Genomic DNA, 21,198 nt, shown 5'->3' with positions numbered 1-21,198 from the left:
AACACTCATGATAATGTATTATAATGTATATTAAAGATGTCAGTTTGTGTGTGTACTTATCTCCTCTATTAGACTGTAGAATATAAACTCTTTGAGAGCAGAGTTTCATTATTTTTTTTTGTTTTTTCATCCCTAGCAGCTACTATAGTCCATGGCATACAGCAAGTGCTTAATAAAGGCTTGTTGATAAATTAGTGACAGGAACTCTGACTTGTTCATCTTTATATCCTTTTTAAGAAAATTGATACAGGTATGAAAAATAGCTTATCTGAGAAAAATCTTTATTGAAGCATTTTTCCATATAGAATAAGTGGTTTTTAAAAATCAGCAAAAGCACAATGGGATTTGTTTTTTCTCATTAATGTGACTTCAAAGATGTAGTTTGCTATAGAAAATGACCTGCAAAAGCTGGCTTACTGTTTTCTCATGCTTTCATTGGTACATACACAGAGAAAATATACATAGGGCAGTACTGGGGAGTGTGGAGGTAAAGTGATGAATTTCCAGGTCAGGAATATGTACATTCAAATCTTCAGATACTTAACAGCTATTTAACCCTTGGCAAATCATTTAATCTATCTAAGCCTCAGTTTCTCATTTGTGAAATGAACAGGTTGTACTTGATCTGTAAAATCTCATCCAGCTTTAAATCTATAAACCCAACTACAAAAGCCCCCTCAGTGAAATCTTAAGATTTCACTTAAGATTAAGACATAGATCTGAGCATCTACATTTGATAAGCAACATGGATGAACACAGATCACTCAGGTTATGGCATGCATCTTCAATAAGCAGCCTATTAAATTAATCCATCAGTATGAGTGTCTTAAATAAATGGTGAAGTTAAGTAATTTCTTGTGCATGAAAGAAAGAAGTAGAAAATGACTGCACAGGGCTTTCAATGATATCAAACTGTTCATAGGTACAAGAGCTGATCTGTCTCATGATACTATGAGGCTGAGAATCAAACACCATGTTTTCAGAATTTAAATTGTAAATAACTCCAGGAAACAAAGTTGCATTGGTTTAGACAGGTTATCTCATATTACCATTAAGTACTTTTGGAAAACATATGTAGGGGTAGAATAGACATGGTGAGTATATGCTTAATTGAAAAGGAGGGCAGGTCATTAAAGAAAGAATTGAGGGAAGGAGAGAATTTTGAATTCAATTAAAAAAAAACAATTGTTAAAATGTATACATGTAATTGGCAAAACTATTTTGAAAAGAAAAAGGGACAAAAGAGTAATATTTAAAGTGGTACCCCAAAGATACAAAAAGAACAAGAGGAAAGCCTCCAGCACATTGGGTAAATATTCTGTAACAGGACAAAAATGAGAAAGAATGTAACAGGGTAAGAGAAGAGGGAGGAGCTGTGATCTGTATTGATGTAAATGGTGTCTATACTTCAAAGAAATCATAGATTCATCAAAATATCTTTCTCTTGGCCTAGTATAATTCTCTGCAATCTTATAATAGAGATTCAAATATTTACTGACAGGAAACTTTGTTCAAAATTCCTTTCCATTAAGATGATTCCTTAAGATCCTCTTTAATTCTAAAATTATATGATTTTCAGCATTTATTTAACAGCCGTAAATAATGTTTTTTAATCCGTATTTTATGCAATCAAAAATTATCACAGAATGAGTAAATCAATGATTTCTGATAAGAAATATATTATTACTCCACAGATGTACTAGACATCATTTCACAATGTAATCAAACCTTAAGGCAAAGTTGAAAAATTACATTGTTATTATCATTCTTTAATTTTGCATCTCTTACTATAGACCTGACCTAAAAAGACACTGTTTCATTAAGTGTGAAACAATAGTACCTAGTTTTCATGGGACTTGGTAATAAATATAGTAATTATGAAGAGCACTTACTTGTATGTATACCAGTGAAAATACTAGGGGTCTAGTATTAAAAAATCACTATGTGATTATTTAAAATTGGTGTTTGATTTAGGAGTAAAAATTTTTTTTTTCCATTTACTTGAGCCATAGTTCCCTTTTCTGTAAAATGAAGTTGGATTGGATGATCTCTATGAAGTCCTTTCCAGTTCTGATATTAGATGTCTATAATTCTGGCTTGCCTACATATTCTCAAGAGAATGTGAGTGAGGAAAGCACTATTTGTTAACTTTCAAGTAGTGCTTTCTGTCTGTTAATTATTTTCTATTTATCCTACATATAGCTTGCTTTATATATACTTGTTTACATGTGCTATATCCCCATTGGATTGCAAGCTCATGGAGGGGAGATACTGTCTTTTGCCTCTTTGTATCCCTAGCTGCTTAACACTGTGCCTGGAATATAAAAGACACTTAATAAAAGTTTATTGATTTTTAAATAAATATGAATTATCATCTCTTAGCCAGCTAACTTACTTCTAGCTTCCTAAGTGAATGCTGGAAGTGATTAGAAAGTAAGAATGGTAAATGATGTAATTTCATGCTGTATTCACTAGTGTCATGCTCTTATAATTTCATAAATATTATTTGAGGAGGATGCTGATAACTTTATTTGATTGAATTTACTTAAGAGCAGCCTCTTCTTAGAATCCTTCCTAAAGTCTGGAAAGAGGGTAATACAGAATGGGTAAAGTGGCTGTAAGAATGGCAATTTGCCTTATTATAAAACTGAGGCATGATAATGACTCCACAACATTAGTTTTCCAAAAGGCAAAGATTTTTCCTAACAGTTGTCCAGAAACTGTGTTGGTGTCTAATCAAACAAACTATAACAATTCCAGAATTAGAGAAGGTACCTCATTATTCCTGGCAAATCTGCCAAAGCAACTTGGCCTAGGAAAACAAACACCCATAGATGACTTTTTTGCCTCCTCTGGGACACTTTCAACCTGAGTAGCTGCACTTGACAAGTCAATTTCATTCCTATATCCCCTAGAGTTCTGGGTTCTCATGGGACAGCCACATTTTCCCCAATTAGTGGAGGCTTGTGCTTGTGAGCTAACCCATATTCCCTTCCTTTCTCCCATCCCTACTGCAAAATTACAATTGGCAGTTCGTGGAGACATCTTGAAAAATGAAGAGGAAGTGGCAAAATTTAGGGTAAATACAAATAACCCACACTAGCCTAATTCCAAGACTTCCAAGAAGGGCGATGGTAAAGCATCACAACCCTGCAAGGCATATGTAACTCGGGGCTACTTTGTTGAAAACTAACATACTTTTCTGTTCTTCCCTTCTTTATAATAAGATGGGAAAAATAAGCTCAACAAATGAGGAGCCATGTGCTTGTCTTCTGAAGTGCACAAGCCGGCTGTGGCTCCAGGCGGACCGAAGTCTTGGTTCCCCGCCTTCAGCTGCCTGACACAGAGTAGGGGAGGAGCAGGAGCCGGGAAAGGGGGGGTGGGGGGCGAGCGCGCACCATCCCGAGCCAAGACAAGCAACACATTCACAAATAACACCCCCCACTTCCACCCCCACCACCACGCGCTACCATTCAAACCAGCCTCTCTCCCCAGCCACACTGACACTGTCCGCACCGCCACCCTGCTGGGGCGCAGCGCCAGGGCGCACGGAGCCCAGTCTTGCTGTCCGAGTCGGAGCAGGAGCCGGAGTCCAGGCAGCGGCCCCGGCAGTCGCACAAGGATCCCCAGCGCCAGCCAGGGGGAGCTGGAAGGAGTCACCTCCGAGACACCGCGGAACAAGAAGAAAGAGCGAGTTAGGGGAGGTGGGCTCCTCTGACACTGCCCTCCTTCGGCGGCCGGTCCGCCGGAGTAGAGGGCTACCATGGCATTGGCAGTCGGGCTGCGGTACCGAGGGAGCCTGGCCCCCATCCTCTCGAGCACCCTGTGTCTCCTCTACTTCGCCGGACAGGTAGGAACAACGCTCCTGCTTTCTTTTCCCCTGCCTTCTTCCCTTCCTACTTCTGTGCTCCTCTTCCTCTAAGTTTTCTGCTCAGGTGTCAGAGTGAGCGGACCATGATTTGGAGGGGACGCCCCTCTCTGCCTTCAGCCCTGGGGTTGGAGCTTTTTTTGCTCTGATCCACCTCGTATCCTATCTAAGCACAGCTGGGGTCGGCCAGGTGACCAGGAGCAGTGCTTGTCGTGGGCCCTCAAAAGTGGAGCGCTGGTGGCTGTAGGTTAGGCTGTTTCTGCGGCTGCTTTGCTTCCAGCCTATACCCCAGTTGCCTCCCGCGCCTGCTGCCGCCTGCCTGGGTCCTAACTCCGTCCCAACCCGCCTCCTGACCGCCAGAGCGGACGCGGGACCCGAGGGGGAGGCGCCTGTTAGGCAGGGGAGCCCGCCTGCCTGCCTGCCTCTCTCTCCTCCTGCCAACTGCCCCCTGGCGCTCCGCCCCGCTTCGCCTCTCCCGCGGGGAGCCCCCCTCTGGGCGGCGCCCAAGCTGCAGTCCCAGCGCTCGCTCCTACCCTGTTCTTTCTGGGATGGCCCTTCACCTGGTCCGCATCACCAGAATTTAGGGTCCCTACCTTCTCATCTGCAGGTGTGTGTCTCCTTCCTACTTGCATTCTTTCTCTTCACAAAAAGGATTTATTCAGGGCCCTTCGTACCAAATTTCTAAATGCTGGGGGACAAGGGTGAGTGGGGAGGGAAGTGGGTAGCTTGTGGTTGAAAGGCGTCAAAACAAAGGTGAGTTCTTCCAGGTAGAGATATGAAGAGAACAAAGCAACTTAAAAGTCAAAGATCTCAACCTAACTGCCGTTTCCTTTCAATTCCAAGTCAGCATTGGGATTTCTTCAACCTCCCAGCAGCAGGGAAACCTTTTCACCCATTACCTAACTAGCAAGTGACTACATGCTTGTCTCACTGGGGTCCCCAGGCTGCTACCCGACCTGAATAAACTGTGTCAGTGTTACTTTTCAAAATATACGCTTTACACATACCTGCTGTGCTGTAGATATGCCCCGTGAAGAGTTTATATTTTTAACAGTTTGCTTAGTCAAGGGTTGTTATTGTTCCTGGGAGCTGTTTGAGCGACATCAAAACAAAACAAAAGACAAAAAAAAACAAACAAAAAACAAGGAAAATGTTGGGCAGGTGGATCTTGACCAATAGAGGTGCTTGAACTTTTTTTTCTTTCCAGAGGCAGGTTATCTCTGTGGCCAAAGCAAAATTACTTCCTCACTTTTGGCAAAAAGCAACATTTGAATTATCCCCAAGCAGCATCTATTTCATACTGTTTGGTTGGGAAACCTTGGAAATTGTGAGGTGGGGGGAAACATTCTTCCACTTTCGTGATTTCCATTCTTTTGAAAGAAAAAAAAAACACAATATTAAATACAATCACTTTCAAAAGTTTACTTTGTAAAGTAACTTTCATGAGTAAAATAACACTAGAGAATTCAGATGTTCAGTGTTTTGAAGATACAGTTTATGTTGAGGAGGACTGAAAAATAAGAAGTATCATGATTAACACACACACAAAAAATTGTCTCATAACACTTGTGCTTTGTATTCCTGGAGGGAAAAGTGATTTTACTTCATGCATTGTCTGAATTATCCCAAAGTTTAGCATTTTCTCAGTTTGATCCTCCATCTATCTGATCTGAGGGCAGTGTGTGTGTGTGTGTGTGTGTGTGTGTGTGTTAATTAGAATTATAGAAATGCTAAAGATCTTAAAGAGGACTGGCAGCCAGCATTTAAATCATCCCAAAGAAGAATAAAAAGAAACTTCAGGCTCCTGAAGTCAGAAGTAGGTGCTAAAAGAATAGGTTAGTAATAATACCTCAGTGCTGTTGCTATCCTTACTCGGTGGGACTGAACTGTACTTATATCTTTTTGCCCCTCCTTTCTCCCCCTGTTCAGACCTGCTTTGAACCAATCAGAGTTCTCTTGGCATAAAACTCTGTACCATCTTACCCAGCTTTGCACACCTGTTCTTTCTTGCTCTGATTCGCAACCAACTTTCTTCTTTCTGGGTGCGGATGATGAAAGCAGTTTTGGTCTCCCCCCTCACACACACACCTTTTGAGGAAGTAGTTTATTGTTTAATTCCAAATGGATATTTCTTGTTATACTGTATAAGCCTGCTTTCCACATGTGAGGAGCCTGACTAAACTTGTCTGGGAAGAAATAAAAAATTGTTTAAGTAGTAGATGGGCTAGGTATCCTAGTGGAATGCAAGAAATTATTCTTTGCTTTCTTATGCTCAGTAATTAACTCTCAGTTGACATTGTTACTTGATGTAAGTAGCTAGTATTACCATAGTGTCTAATTTCCTCAAGATTGTTCCCATATGGGAATTATGTTTCCTAAATAAAGATCAGTTGTTTTAGTAGAAACTGTCTTCAGTCTAAGAAGAGATAGTACCACCAACAAAATAACCATCCACATCAAGTCATTATATTGTTCAAGTCTAAAGTGTTTGGTACAGTGCTTTCTTGGGAAGACTAGAAAGGAGAAATTCTTTAAATGTGTTTGGAGCACATACTTTAGTAAACGTAGAGATTATTATTACAGTTAACTTACCAATCTGGCATATATAGTGGACATTGAAACATTATCTAGTGACCTAGATGAATTTCATTCTTAAAGCAGTATAATGAAAAACTTTAGCACAGATGAAAACCAATGGAAAGACTCAATATTTCTTTTCTGTCGGTTTCCTTGAAAGTCTGTTGCCAGAATTATCTATCTCTCTCTCTCTGCTCTGAATTACTCCCTTATTGCAACTTCCTTTCTATGCCTGAGTTAAATGAAGATTGCTCACTCCCTGAGCTTTTTTATTTTTCTGATTAATTTCATTCCATATGCTTAGTCTAGATTCTTCCCTGTATCTGAATGTCTCCCATGTCAAGTCTCCCAAGTTAATTCTTTAAGAGCATTGGAGATAATTAAATTAATCACAGCTATTGTATCCCAAATTCTGAGAAAGTTATTCAATGTCATAGTTACCTATTTAGTTAAGGCTCATCCCTCTCATCTGGACTATTGCATTAGCCTATTTCCTAATTGGTTTCCCAGTTTCAAATCTTTCCTCATCCTAATATGTACTCCATTCTGGTGCCATAGTGATTTCCCTAAAATGTAGTGTAACAATGTCATTCACCTGCTCAGTAAACTCTGGTGCCTCACTATTGCCTCTAGGATAAAATATAAATTCTTTTTTGGCTTTTAAAGCCAATTATATATACATATATATTAATATTATCATAATAATATTAATATATATTAACCTCCCTCTCAACTCTAATACTCTAGTCAAATTGCCTTATTACTGTTCCACACACAAGTCTTTACATCTTCTATCTCTTCAATGTCTATCTTCTAATCTGCGGTTGTTTTGTCTCCTCATACATAGTACCTCATAGAATCTCTTACATTTTTTAAATCTCGACTTTATCACAACCTTCTACTATCTTTCATCATCTCCTTATGGTCCACCCTCCTTAAACAACCTTGCCTTTATTTTTGAACAAATTCCATATACACATCTTATCTCTCTAATATAGAATTGATACAGGAACTGATTCATTTTTATTATCCAGTACCTGGGACCAATAGTTCCTTAACTAGGGCTTATTAGCTCATTGGGATTGTGGGTAGAGGAGGAGGTTGGTTTAGAAGAGAATGTAGCTAAACTATTGCTGGGGGAAAAAAAAAACTCCCTCAAAGTATGCAATTTTTTGTGGTGATCAGTAGTATATTTGCATATGAAAGACACCTTTTGTGTAGAATCAAAGAATTTGAGCTGAGAGGAATCTCAGAGGTCATCAACTCCAAATTCTACCTGAAAATGAATTCTTTTTGCAGTATCCCTGAAAAGTTGTTGTTCAGCCTTCATTTAAAGTCTTCAAGTTATAAGAATCTCATACTTATTTCCTTTCTGAGGCCTCTTTAATTATTAGGAAGTTTTTTATTATATTGAATCAAAATTTGCCTCAATTGAATTTCTACCCACTGGTCTTAGTTCTTGGCTCTGGGACTATGTAGAACAGGTTTAATCATTTCCTCTTCTTGCCCCATTTTTACATTGTGACCTTTCAAATGTTTACTTGAAGATAGATATTAAGGTGCTTCTCTCCTCCCTCTATATTCTTTCCTTTTGGACATTAACCCATCCTATTCTACTTGCTCTCTTCTTTCTTTTGGTATATATTCCTTCTTGCTGCCATAATAGTGACAATGCTTTTTAAGTATCTTAAGTACTTTAAGTCTCTGGAATAATTAAAGTACTTGAAGCATCTCAAGTTTCATAGTTATCTTTAATTATAACCTCACCAGGTCTGAATGTACTCAATTCAACTTTATTGAAATATTTAAGTTTTCAGTTTTCTGTTCACTTTTTTATGCTTCTCTCAAGTGCAAAATTTGCTTATTGAATTTTCTTTTCTTCTCTCTTCTTTATTATTGTTAGGCATGCCTAGAAGTTCTCTATTTCATTAAACATCACTTTTCCCTCTGGATGATTATGCTTTGTTTCACAGGGTATGTGATTCTTGGTTGTAGGTCTTTGACTTTTCCAAATATCACATTCCATGCCTTGTGGTTCTTTAATGTAGAAACTGCAAGGTTTTGTATCATATCACTCTGACTCCATGGTATTTGAATTATTTCATTCTGCATGCTTATAGTAATTTTTCCTTGACCTGAGAGTTCTTGAGTTTTGCTATATATCAGGGAATGATTAGTAGATTCTTTCAACTTCAGTTTCTCCTCCTATTTGAAGATGTTAAAGCACTTTTCCCTGATGATATCTTATAACATGATATCTACTTTTATTTATTTTTTTTATCATAAGTTTCAGATATTCCAGTGATTCTTATATTGTCTCTCTTGGATCTATTTCCCAGGTGTGCCTGATTTCAACCCAGGTTTTTCAGTGAAGTATTTCATATTTTCTTCTATATTTTTTCTTTCTTTTGATTTTGTCTTATTTTTTCCTGATGCCTCATGGAGTCATTAGCTTCAATTTGTTCAGTTCTTATTCTTAGAGAATTATTTTTTTCCTTGAGCTTTTGTATTTTCTTTTCCATTTGACCAATTTTAGTCTTTAGGGAGTTGTTCTCTTCAGTTTGATTATAGACTTCTTTTCATGTTCTTCCAAGAGTTCTTGTGGGGCCTGACATCTTTTCTTACTTTCCTTTGGGGCTTCACATATTTCCATTTTGCCATTGTTACCATTTTCTGGATTTATGTTTTGATCTTCCCTGTCACCAAAATAACTTTCTAAGGTTAGGATTTTTCTTTGTTTCTTACTCATTTTTCTAGTTATATCTCTCCTCCTACCTTTGTTCCCTTGTATATCTATCTGCTGAGGTTCTGCTCTGGTTCTGGGATGGAGGGTGTGATGTTCCAAGCATGCTGTGTAGCCTTTTGGTGCTTGGGGTAGACTCAGTTGTGTTTGGTTCCCTCAGTGTGAACTTTTTTTTTTTTATAGTTATAGTTTTTATTTGAGTTGTTATTTTGCCTTTTAGAAGCTATTTTCTTTTTTTTTTAAATATATTTTATTTGATCATTTCCAAGCATTATTCGTTAAAGACATAGATCATTTTCTTTTCCTCCCCCCCACCCCCCATAGCCGACGCGTAAGTCCACTGGGCATTAGATGTTTTCTTGATTTGAACCCATTGCTTTGTTGATAGTATTTGCATTAGAGTGTTCATTTAAAGTCTATCCTCTGTCATGTCCCCTCAACCTCTGTATTCAGGCAGTTGCTTTTTCTCGGTGTTTCCACTCCCACAGTTTACCCTCTGCTTATGAATGGTGTTTTTTTTCTCCTGGATCCCTGAAAGTTGTTCAGGGACATTACACCGCCCCTAATGGAGAAGTCCATTACGTTCGATTATACCACAGTGTATTAGTCTCTGTGTACAATGTTCTCCTGGTTCTGCTCCTCTCGCTCTGCATCACTTCCTGGAGGTTGTTCCAGTCTCCATGGAACTTCTCCACTTTATTATTCCTTTGAGCACAATAGTATTCCATCACCAACATATACCACAGTTTGTTCAGCCATTCCCCAATTGATGGGCATCCCCTCGTTTTCCAGTTTTGGGCCACCACAAAGAGCGCAGCTATGAATATTTTTGTACAAGTCTTTGTGTCCATTATCTCTTTGGGGTACAGACCCAGCAGTGCTATGGCTGGGTCAAAGGGCAGATATTCTTTTGTCACCCTTTGGGCATAGTTCCAAATTGCCCTCCAGAATGGGTGGATCAGTTCACAACTCCACCAGCAATGAATTAATGTCCCTACTTTGCCACATCCCCTCCAGCATTCATTACTTTCCTTTGCTGTTATGTTAGCCAATCTGCTAGGTGTGAGGTGATACCTCAGAGTTGTTTTGATTTGCATCTCTCTGATTATAAGAGATGTAGAACACTTCTTCATGTGCTTGTTAATAGTTTTGATTTCTTTATCTGAGAACTGCCTATCTATTTCCCTTGCCCATTTATCAATTGGAGAATGGCTTGATTTTTTGTACAATTGATTTAGCTCATTATAAATATGAGTAATTAAACCTTTGTCAGAGGTTTCTATGAAGATTTTTTCCCAATTTGTTGTTTCCCTTCTGATTTTAGTTATATTGGTTTTGTTTGTACAAAAGCTTTTTAGTTTGATGTAGTCAAAATTATTTATTTTACATTTTGTGATTCTTTCTATATCTTGCTTGGTTTTAAAGCCTTTCCCCTCCCAAAGGTCTGACATGTATACTATTCTGTGTTTACCCAATTTACTTATGGTTTCCTTCTTTATGTTTAAGTCACTCACCCATTTTGAATTTATCTTGGTGTAGGGTGTGAGGTGTTGATCTATTCCTAGTCTCTCCCACATTGTCTTCCAATTTTCCCAGCAGTTTTTATCGAATAGTGGATTTTTGTCCCAAAAGCTGGGATCTTTGGGTTTATCGTATACTGTCTTGCTGAGGTCGTTTTCCCCCAGTCTATTCCACTGATCTTCCTTTCTGTTTCTTAGCCAGTACCAAATTGTTTTGATGACTGCTGCTTTGTAATATAGTTTTAGGTCAGGGACTGCAAGGCCCCCATCATATGTGTTTTTTTTTCATTATTTCCCTGGATATCCTTGATCTTTTGTTCTTCCAAATGAACTTTGTTATGGTTTTTTCTAAATCAGTGAAGAAGTATTTTGGTAGTTCAATGGGTATGGCACTAAATAGATAAATAAGTTTGGGTAGGATGGTCATTTTTATTATATTGGCTCGTCCTATCCATGAGCAGTTAATGTTTTTCCAATTGTTCAAGTCTAGTTTTAGTTGTGTGGCGAGTGTTTTGTAGTTGTGTTCATATAGTTCCTGTGTTTGTCTTGGGAGATAGATTCCTAGGTATTTTATTTTGTCTAAGGTGATTTTGAATGGGATTTCTCTTTCTAGTTCTTGCTGCTGAGCTGTGTTGGAGATATATAGAAAAGCTGATGATTTATGTGGGTTTATTTTGTATCCTGCAACTTTGCTAAAGTTGTTGATTATTTCAATTAGCTTTTTGGTTGAATCTCTAGGATTCTTTAAGTAGACCATCATGTCATCCGCAAAGAGTGATAACTTGGTCTCCTCCTTGCCTATTCTGATGCCTTCAATTTCTTTATCTTCTCTAATTGCTACTGCTAGTGTTTCTAGTACAATGTCAAATAGTAGAGGTGATAATGGGCATCCTTGTTTCACTCCTGATCTTATTGGGAATGCATCTAGTTTATCCCCATTGCAGATGATATTAGCTGTTGGTTTTAGATATATACTGTTTATTATTTTTAGGAATGACCCTTCTATTCCTATGCTTTCTAGTGTTTTTAATAGGAATGGGTGTTGTATTTTATCAAAGGCTTTTTCTGCATCTATTGAGATAATCATGTGGTTCTTGCTAGTTTGCTTGTTGATGTGGTCAATTATGTGGATGGTTTTCCTAATGTTGAACCAGCCCTGCATCCCTGGTATGAATCCTACTTGATCATGGTGAATGATCTTTCTGATCACTTCCTGGAGTCTTTTTGCTAGTATCCTATTTAAAATTTTTGCATCTATATTCATTAGGGAGATTGGCCTATAGTTTTCTTTCTCTGTTTTTGACCTGCCTGGTTTTGGAATCAGTACCATGTTTGTGTCGTAAAAGGAGTTTGGTAGAACTCCCTCTTTGCTTATTATGTCAAATAGTTTGTATAGTATTGGGGTTAACTGTTCTCTGAATGTTTGATAGAATTCACAGGTGAATCCATCAGGCCCTGGGGATTTTTTCTTAGGAAGTTCTTTGATGGCTTGATGGATTTCAATTTCTGATATGGGATTATTTAAGAATTCTATTTCCTCTTCTGTTAGTCTAGGCAGTTTGTATTTTTGTATATATTCATCCATTTCTCCTAAATTGGTGTATTTATTGCCATATAATTGGGCAAAGTAATTTCTAATGATTGCCTTAATTTCCTCCTCATTGGAGGTGCTGTCCCCCTTTTCATCTTTAATGCTGTGAATTTGCTTTTCTTCCTTCCTTTTTTTAATTAGATTGACCAGTACTTTGTCTATTTTGTTTGTTTTTTCAAAGTACCAGCTTCTTGTCTTATTTATTAAATCAATAGTTCTATCACTTTCAATTTTATTAATTTCTCCCTTAATTTTTAGGATTTCTAATTTGGTTTTCTGCTGGGGGTTTTTAATTTGATCGCTTTCGAGTTTTTTCAATTGCATTTCCAATTGATTGATCTCTGCTCTCCCTTGTTTGTTAATATGAGCTTTCAGGGATATGAATTTGCCTCTGATTACCGCTTTGGCTGCATCCCAAAAGGTTTGAAAGGATGTTTCGCCATTGTCATTTTCCTTGATGAAATTATTAATTGTTTCTATGATTTCTTCTTTAGCTAAACGGTTTTGGAGTATCATATTGTTTAATTTCCAATTGGTTTTAGATTTGGTTTTCCATGTACCATTACTAATCATTATTTTTATTGCCTTGTGATCTGAGAAGGCTGCATTCATTATTTCTGCTTTTTTGCATTTGTGTGCTATGTTTCTGTGACCTAATGTATGGTCAATTTTTGTGAATGTGCCATGTGGTGCTGAGAAGAAGGTGTATTCCTTTTTATCCCTATTTATTTTTCTCCATATGTCTATTAATTCTAATTTTTCTAAGATTTCATTCACTTCTTTTACCTCTTTCTTATTTATTTTTTGATTTGATTTATCTAAATTTGATAATGGTTGGTTTAAGTCTCCCACTAGTATGGTTTTATTGTCTATTTCTTCCTTCAATTCTCCTAGTTTCTCCATTAGAAATTTGGGTGCTATATTATTTGGTGCATACATGTTGATTAATGATATTTCCTCATTGTCTAGAGTCCCTTTTAACAAAATATAATTACCTTCCCTATCCCTTTTGATCAGGTCTATTTTTGCATTGGCTTTATCAGATATCATGATTACCACTCCTGCCTTCTTTCTATCAGTTGAGGCCCAGAAGGTCTTACTCCATCCTTTAATTCTGACCTTGTGGGTGTCAACCCACCTCATGTGTGTTTCTTGAAGACAACATATGGTAGGGTTTTGGATTCTAATCCATTCTGCTATTCGTCTACATTTTATGGGTGAGTTCATCCCATTCACGTTCAAAGTTATGATTGTCATTTGTGGACTCCCTGGCATTTTGATTGCCTTCCCTAATTCTAACCTTTTCTTCTTCGGCTCTACCTTTTAGTCCAGTGATTTACTTTGAATCAGTCCCCCTTGTCCCCTCCCTTGATGTTTCCCTTTTTAGTCCCTCCCTTTTTGTTCCCTCCCCCTCCCCCCTCTCTTTCCCTCCCTTTTTGTTCTCCCTCTCCCCCTCCCCCCCTTGGTTTTCCCTTCTCCTTACCCTTGTTGGGTAAGATAGAATTCAAGATCCCAATGGATCTGGATGTTTTTCCCTCTCAGAGTTGATTTCCCTGAGATTGAGGTTTAAGTAACCCCCCCCCCTCTCTTCCTCTCCTTCTTATAGGAGTTTTCTTCCCCTCCCCTTCCCCTGTGAATCTTTGTGTGAGAACCATTACTCTATTTGGTCTTTCTTTACCCCCTATTTATACATTACATTTTCCCCACATATTAGTATACATAGGTTGATATAAATGTAGTCCTTATAGAAGAGAGTTTGAGTAAAAGAAGAAGATAACATTTTTCCCCTTTCCTTAATATTTACCTTTTCAGGTATTCCTTGCTCTTTGATTTTCAGTATCAAACTTTCCACAGAGCTCTGGTCTTTTCTTTGCAAAAAGTTGGAAGTCTTCTATTTTGTTGAATGCCCATACTTTCCCTTGGAAGTATATAGTCAGTTTTGCTGGGTAGCTGATTCTTGGTTGGAGACCCAGCTCTCTTGCCTTTCTGAAGATCATGTTCCATGCCTTACGATCATTCAGAGTAGAACTTGCAAGGTCTTGGGTGACCCTGATTGGCATTCCTTTATATCTAAATTGTCTTTTTCTGGCTTCCTGTAGGATTTTTTCTTTTGTTTGATAGCTTTGGAATTTGGCAATTACATTCCTGGGAGTTGTCTTTTGGGGGTTTAGTGTAGAAGGTGTTCTGTGAGCTCTGTCAGTGGCTGTATTGCCCCCTTGTTCTAGAATCTCTGGGCAATTTTCTTTGATTATATCTTGTATCACCATGTCCAGTTTGGTGTTTATTTCTGGCTTTTCTGGGAGTCCAATTATTCTTAAATTTTCTCTTCTCCCCCTGTTTTCCAGATCTATCACCTTGTCGGTGAGATATTTTATGTTCTCTTCTAATTTCTTGGTGTTTTGGCTTTGCTTTATTACTTCTTGCTTTAAAGCCTGGTTTTCTTTTACAGTTTGGTCAAACTGGTTTTGTAGATGCGTGAATTTCTTTTGCATCATTTCCCACTTTTCCTCCCAGAGGGCTTCCATCTTTTTGGTCCTTTCTGATTCAAATTCTTCATGGGTTTGTGGAGAGTTTCTATTTCCTTTGGAAGATTTTGGAGAATTTTCTTGTATATCTTCTTCTATCTGCTCTGTATTTTGTATTTTGGCTCCATAGAATGTGTCCAGAGTCGCCCCTTTCTTCTTATTTTTCTTGGTATTTTGGGGCTTCTGTGCTTCTGTGGAGTTTGTCATCTCTGAACGTGGAGGATTGGCTTTTCTTGTCTTTGTCTGGTGATCAGAGGCTTTAGTCCTGGGCAGATGTTGGTTCTATGAGCGTTCCCTGGGTTAAACTGAATATGCCTCACTGGAACTGGAATGGAAGGGTCGGACCACGAGGCCACACTCTCCCCCTGGCTCGATTTCCGGAAATTGCCTTCAGAATCCCTGGCCGTGAGGCTGTTTCGTCGGCCTGCGGGGGGATGGGCTGCAGCTTCCCCAAGCTCCGAGAGCACAGACTTTCACTGAGACTTGGATAGCAGGATCCAGCCCGTGAGGCTGTCTTGCCCGCCCTGAGGGTTGCTGTTGTTTTGACCAGCTCTCTGCAGCGGAGGCCCCAGGCAGTAACTTTCACCCGGACCGACCGGCTCTCTGCAGCGGAAGCCCCAGGCAGTAACTTTCACCCGGACTGGGACTTGGGTAGAAGACCCGGAGGGTTGTTGTTCCTCAGACCCTGCTCTCTGAGCCCGGCGAGGCTGCCGCTTCCGGGAGCCTTGGACTCTGCGCTCCTACCCCTGAGGTCCGAGGGATCTCGGGTTCTGGCTTTTAAGGGGAGCCGTACCTTTTGAACCGGGTCCAGGTCCAGGAGGAGGGTTCCCAGGGTCTGTGCTGTTGGTCGTTTTGAATTTCGGCGCCTTAGGAGCTTCTAGTTTGAGATCGGTTGGGAAGGGTTTTCCGGAGATCTGAACTTCAGCTTTCTCTAAGCCGCCATCTTAACCGGTGGAAGACCCCTCAGTGTGAACTTTAAAGGAATGGTCCAAATGGCTTCTTATAAGACTTGTGTCTTATCCAGCTGAATTCCACCCCTCCCTACTATGTTGGTTTCCCTATTGTCTCCTGTGTTGGGCTGAGATGTTACCATGCTCTGCAGCTTTGTTGCCATCTTAGAAGCCATATAACTGGGGTTATGCTGGTATTTGGATACTCCCTGTCTGCTGTTTCCTTGTCTCAGGTCATTTGGCAGGAGTAGGGCTGGTCCAAGTTCTACTGTTTCTCCCTGTGCTGTAGTCCCTGGGCTACTTTCCCTTCTCATCTCAGTGAGTTGTATCCCGCCTATTTTCCTTTGTTTTCAGCAGTTTTTGTATGTTTGGAGGATTTGTGAGCACTGAATGTCCCTTACTTGTCCATCTTAGCTCCATATATATATTTAAGGTTAATCATTTCCTATTATTCTGATGATTGGTATGGGTTCAGATGATCTCACTAGTATTTTACCTACTCCTGGACACAATTACCCATATATGGCTTGATCATGTCTGAGTACAGAACTATCACCTGCTTTACTTATGATAGGCATTCTGTTAATGGAGCCTAAGGTTAAATATATTATTTTTGACTCTCTTGTCACATAATAAACTAATGTTGAGTTTTATTATAGTTCAGTAAATGACATTCTAATTAGGCATTCTGGTGAGAGTGACTGACAAAGGGAGACTGATGACTTTGTGCAACTCTGCCTCACTTACAATTTCTGTTCAAGTTGAGACATCACCATCATGTCATTTTGGTCCTTTTCAAGTATGAAGGATAAAAACCAACCAACCGCACAATAATATGATAGTTCCATGGTAAACTCTCAAAATTATTGTTCTTTTTTGCTTACTTGATAATACCAAGAAATATAAACTAACAATTTTTCTTATTGTTCTCTTATCAGTTTAAAAAAATTCTATATTATAAAGTCCCATGCCTCTTTTAAATAGGTTTCTTTTGTGATGCATTTTTGCATGAGATGTATCCCACTTTTAATTGCTCATTATAATGTTTTGCATAATTATTGGTAATGTGGTATGTGAAAAAAGGTACTATGTTTTTGTCTTATCTGTACTATTAGTTTCTGTGAGTCTATGGCTACCATTAATCACACTCTCTAAAAGATCTGAAGTTATTTGAAAGCTCCAGTCTCAAAGCTCCTTTTTCATCATTTCTCACTCATAGGTTTGCATGTCCCATCCCACCCTTAAAATAACCTGACCTTTTTGCTCAGAGATCCAGCATAGATATATTTTCTTGCTTCACAAATTTTTTTAAATTTCATATTTTGATGACAGTTTTATGTAGGAACATGGAGTTACAGTGGTGTAAACACCAAGATTGCCTTGCTTGGAAACATTATGCTAGCATTAAAGTTTGTCCTCTAATGTGCAATTGAGATTTGTATATTTTGTGATAGAGAACGGTAATTTGAAATGATAGCTGGAAATACAATTCTATTATTAATTATTAAATTTAAATAAGTTTTAATATTTGATGACAAATTGGGATAATCAAGTGAGTCAGTTGTGAATAAAAAAGGCCATTAAAGTACAAAGGTATGACTTTGGTTAGAGAGAGAGAGAGTGCACCCTAAATTGGGCCAAATGGAGAGTATAAAGGGGATCCTTTTCAATGCTCCTTACTATCAGTTCAGATTTTGTTCCATCATGAATTTCAAGAATGAGACACCAGCAAGAAAAAAACCAAAACACGTTTATTTATTTGTAGTAACATTAGTTCCTATAAACAAATTTTGTTTACATGTTTGGAAATAGATTCAACTTTCAGTTCCTTTTTGATAATGGATTCTAAATAGACATGTAAAATGGAAATTCATCCCTTCTTTCCTATTCTGTCCTCTTTTTAATCTGTAAAAAGTTGGCTTGCCTGCATGTTCTGCTGCAGATCCATCATGGTTCTACAAGATTAACAGATACTTATTTAGAAAACTCTACACAGCATCCAGGAACCTGACACTTTGATGAAATGGAGAATATGTGCAGCTGAACACCTTCTTTATCCAGTTGCAATGTAGCAACTGTTGCTACGTTCTTTTTGGACTAAAGGCAGGAGATGCTTAATATGCCTTTTATTTAGGGTTGTTTCACAACCTTCTCATCAACCAGCCAAAATACAGACACATGTGTACACACCCACATTCGTATCTGAATTCTTCAGCATTTGAAAAAAATAGCTTTTAACCACTTCATAGTAACTATACGATGTGAGTAATAATTTCTACTCAAGAATTTTTTGTGGAAATGGATGAACATTTGAATTATTAAGAAGTACCGGCTTAATAACATCTGATGTTTAGTTTTATGAAATTAGTTATATGTAGTAATTTAGATCTGTAATTTCATCCCATGAGGAATGAATGTGGAGAATCACCTCCTTGGAGACTAACTCGTTTAATGTAGATCAACATTTATTGTCTTGGAGAGAAAAAAGATGTTAGACTCATAAAAAATCAGTTATTTTCAAGAAGTATATTACTTTGGTTTCTATCCTCCCCTTTCTGCTTTTTAACTACCTCTCCAACCCCATCAATTTCATTAATTTTACCAATGTTTACATCTAAGTATATGGATAGATACTTCTATATCTGTGAATTAATTAAAATTTATTCTTAGCATATACATTTTGCATTATTTAGGTAATCTTTCCTTTCCATTATTCTAAGTAATAGAAATGCTTTCTAAATCATAACTAGTAACTACTATTTTGACAAGCCTAGGAATTTTCTTAAAAATTAATTTTAGCTAAAATCTAAGACTTTTGTATTTGCATTTAAATTCAGAATTTAGTAAAATGTACTGCTTCTTACATATGTGATTAGATTGCTGAAAGAGGCAGAAAAAGAATATTTATATCAGGAAACACTGGTAAAATCAACTTATGAAAAAACATAATCTTTCATTTAAATTATTAAGGATTATCACTGACCATTCTGACAACCAGATAAGAGAATTGCCTCTCAGATGAATGTAATGAAAAGTCTTGTTTGTAGTCAGAGAAATTATTAAGGCCACAATGACTGTAGGGCATTGTGGTCTTTCAGTTCATTTACTTGTGACTGTTTTTAGAGTTTTAAAGTTTATAACTGACAAAATTTATAAATCAAATGAGTGTTTGGAGACTATGTGAGATTATACAGGGACTATTAGGTTTCTTGAGGTACCTAATAAATTTAAGATGAATCACTCACTGACTATCAGAAGGCATGGATTTTAGGGATTAGAAGCTATAAAAGCCATAGGAAGAGATAGAAGATGGAAGAGAGAGCTGGAGTCTCAAGACTCAGACATAAAAGATATTTAAGTTTTCCACATGAGATGAGAGACATTTCAGCAACTTTTATGGGTTCCTACTGATTGCAAGAGTGTTATAACCTTACCCGATTGAATAGAGAAAGACCAAGACAACTTCTAGAAGTGCATTTAAAAAGAGCCAAAGCCTGTTTCTGAGTGAATAATTGAGACCTTATTTTTCTTTTGGATCATCTACAATCTGATGGAAGGAAAAACTTATTTGGGTTATCTTTTTATCCTCTACTGTCCTTTCTGGTTAGAAAGAGACAAACAGGGTGGGGGAGAAGTTTCATATATTCTTTAATATAAGGAGATCCTTGTAGTTAATTTGAAAAAATAAATAAAATAATAATAAAAAATAATAATAAAAGTCTCTTGCCATTTGTAGTTATAAGGAACTTGGTAATTCTCTGACTTAAGGGAATTGCTTGTCAGTGAAGAAGCATGACACTTTTGGTAAACATCTAGTTAAGAGTTTCTGAAGTTGAAGAGGATTTTACTGTTTACTAAAGAAGATGTTTGCTGCTTTGCCCAGTAGAGAGAGGTAAAGACCATAAAGGGAAAAAACTAATAGAGACATGGCTTCATATGCTGGAATTTGTTCCTGAAAGGACCACATCAAGACCTATAGTCTAGAGCAGTGATGATGAACCTTTTAGAGTTGAATGCCAGGCCCTAACCCTACTCCATCCCTAAGACTGAGTGTTGTTCCTGCCCTACCAGAGACCTAGGGCCACGCCCCCCTCTTCATACCCTAGGCAGGGATGGGATGGAGTGCTCCCATTGGGCTATTGGGTAGGGGGGGCAGGTTATGAGAGGTTTGTGTGGAGACATGGGGGAGAGTAGCCTGAGTGCTCTGCTCCCCTCCAGCTCTGGCCCCATCCAACTATGTACCAAGCTGTGAGCTATGCTTTCCTCAGACCTTCTTTCCATCCCCACTACAGGAATCACCTTCACCATAAACTCAATAGACTGTAGTCTGTGCCTCACCACCATGCAGTATGTGAGCTGTTCCCCTCACCCAGCACCTTAACCCAGTCATGGGAGGGAGGAAGTGCTCCCATTTGGCTGCTGGGTAGAGGCACTGGTGAAGTGTGGAATATCCTCAGGTGCACCGAGGAGTGGGGTAGGGAAACAGCTCTGCCCCAAGTCCCTCTGGCTTTCTAGTAAAGAAAACAAAAAATGACTATATACATGCCCACAGAGAGGGCTCTGCATAGCCTTTTTGGAATGTGTTCCATAGGTTCACCACCATGGGTCTAGCATTATGAGGGGTGTTATTTTGTATAATGCCAAACTTCCCAGTCTCTATAATATGGGAGGGTTTAGCTTTCCAGTGGCTTGATAATTGATATATTTCCTAAATACTAAGGTTTATTAATAAAATTCTGTCGCTTCTATGAATATCTTGACACCAAATATGGATTTTGTACATCCTGAGAACACCCACTAGCAATATGATGCAAATGAACATAATTTCCAGTTTCTTTTCATTTTTGCTTTAACAGGTTTATTTACATGGGAAAATCACTACTAGTATTTATCTAATTTGAAACTTGTAGCTTTAATCTGACTTCTGTGACCTTGGGATAATCATTCTATGGGGTTTCAGTTTCTCCATCTTTAAAATGAAGGGGTCATACTAGATGATTTTAAAAGTCCTTGCTTGCTAAATCTAGGTTCTATGATTATCCTTACCCTCCTTCTCTTAAAGATAAAGAAATGGAAGTTCAGATAAATGAAGTGATTTGCTAAAGGCTGCATAGCTATTTTATTTAATTGCCAAGTCAGGCTTTGAAGTCAGTTCTCTAATTCTCAGTTAATACAGAGTCCAGTACTCAAAAAATTGTATTGCTAATGTCTTGGAGGCATTGATAATATTTACAATTTCCTACTTAGGTCATATTGAACAGATTTAAATGAGTGCTCTGCATTGACTTATAGATTATTTTAAAACAATAATAGGAGGTGAAATCTTATTTTCTGAGACACGTTGCTTGAAACATAGTTTCATATTTTTAAAATAGAGGAGGGAATTAAACACATATATTTCTTGCTAACTAAAATAATTGATTG

General features: G+C 38.1%; 1 protein-coding gene across 2 annotated transcripts in view; it reads left to right on the top strand.

The window, feature by feature from the left end:
• Nucleotides 1-269: 269 nt before the first annotated feature.
• The window catches only part of ADAMTSL1 (ADAMTS like 1), a 1,092,747-nt gene continuing 1,071,818 nt past the window's right edge, over nt 270-21,198 (top strand). For both annotated transcript variants that reach the window (XM_056805329.1, XM_056805328.1), the window contains exon 1: nt 270-3,850. In XM_056805329.1, coding sequence (XP_056661307.1) covers nt 3,764-3,850 — 87 coding nt within the window. In that variant the 5' untranslated portion in view covers nt 270-3,763. The remainder of the gene's footprint in view (nt 3,851-21,198) is intronic.

Source organism: Monodelphis domestica, chromosome 7, assembly GCF_027887165.1.
Source record: "Monodelphis domestica isolate mMonDom1 chromosome 7, mMonDom1.pri, whole genome shotgun sequence".
NCBI lineage: Eukaryota > Metazoa > Chordata > Mammalia > Didelphimorphia > Didelphidae > Monodelphis > Monodelphis domestica.
Note: the sequence above shows the minus strand (reverse complement) of the source record. Positions and strands in the feature narration are given on the sequence as shown.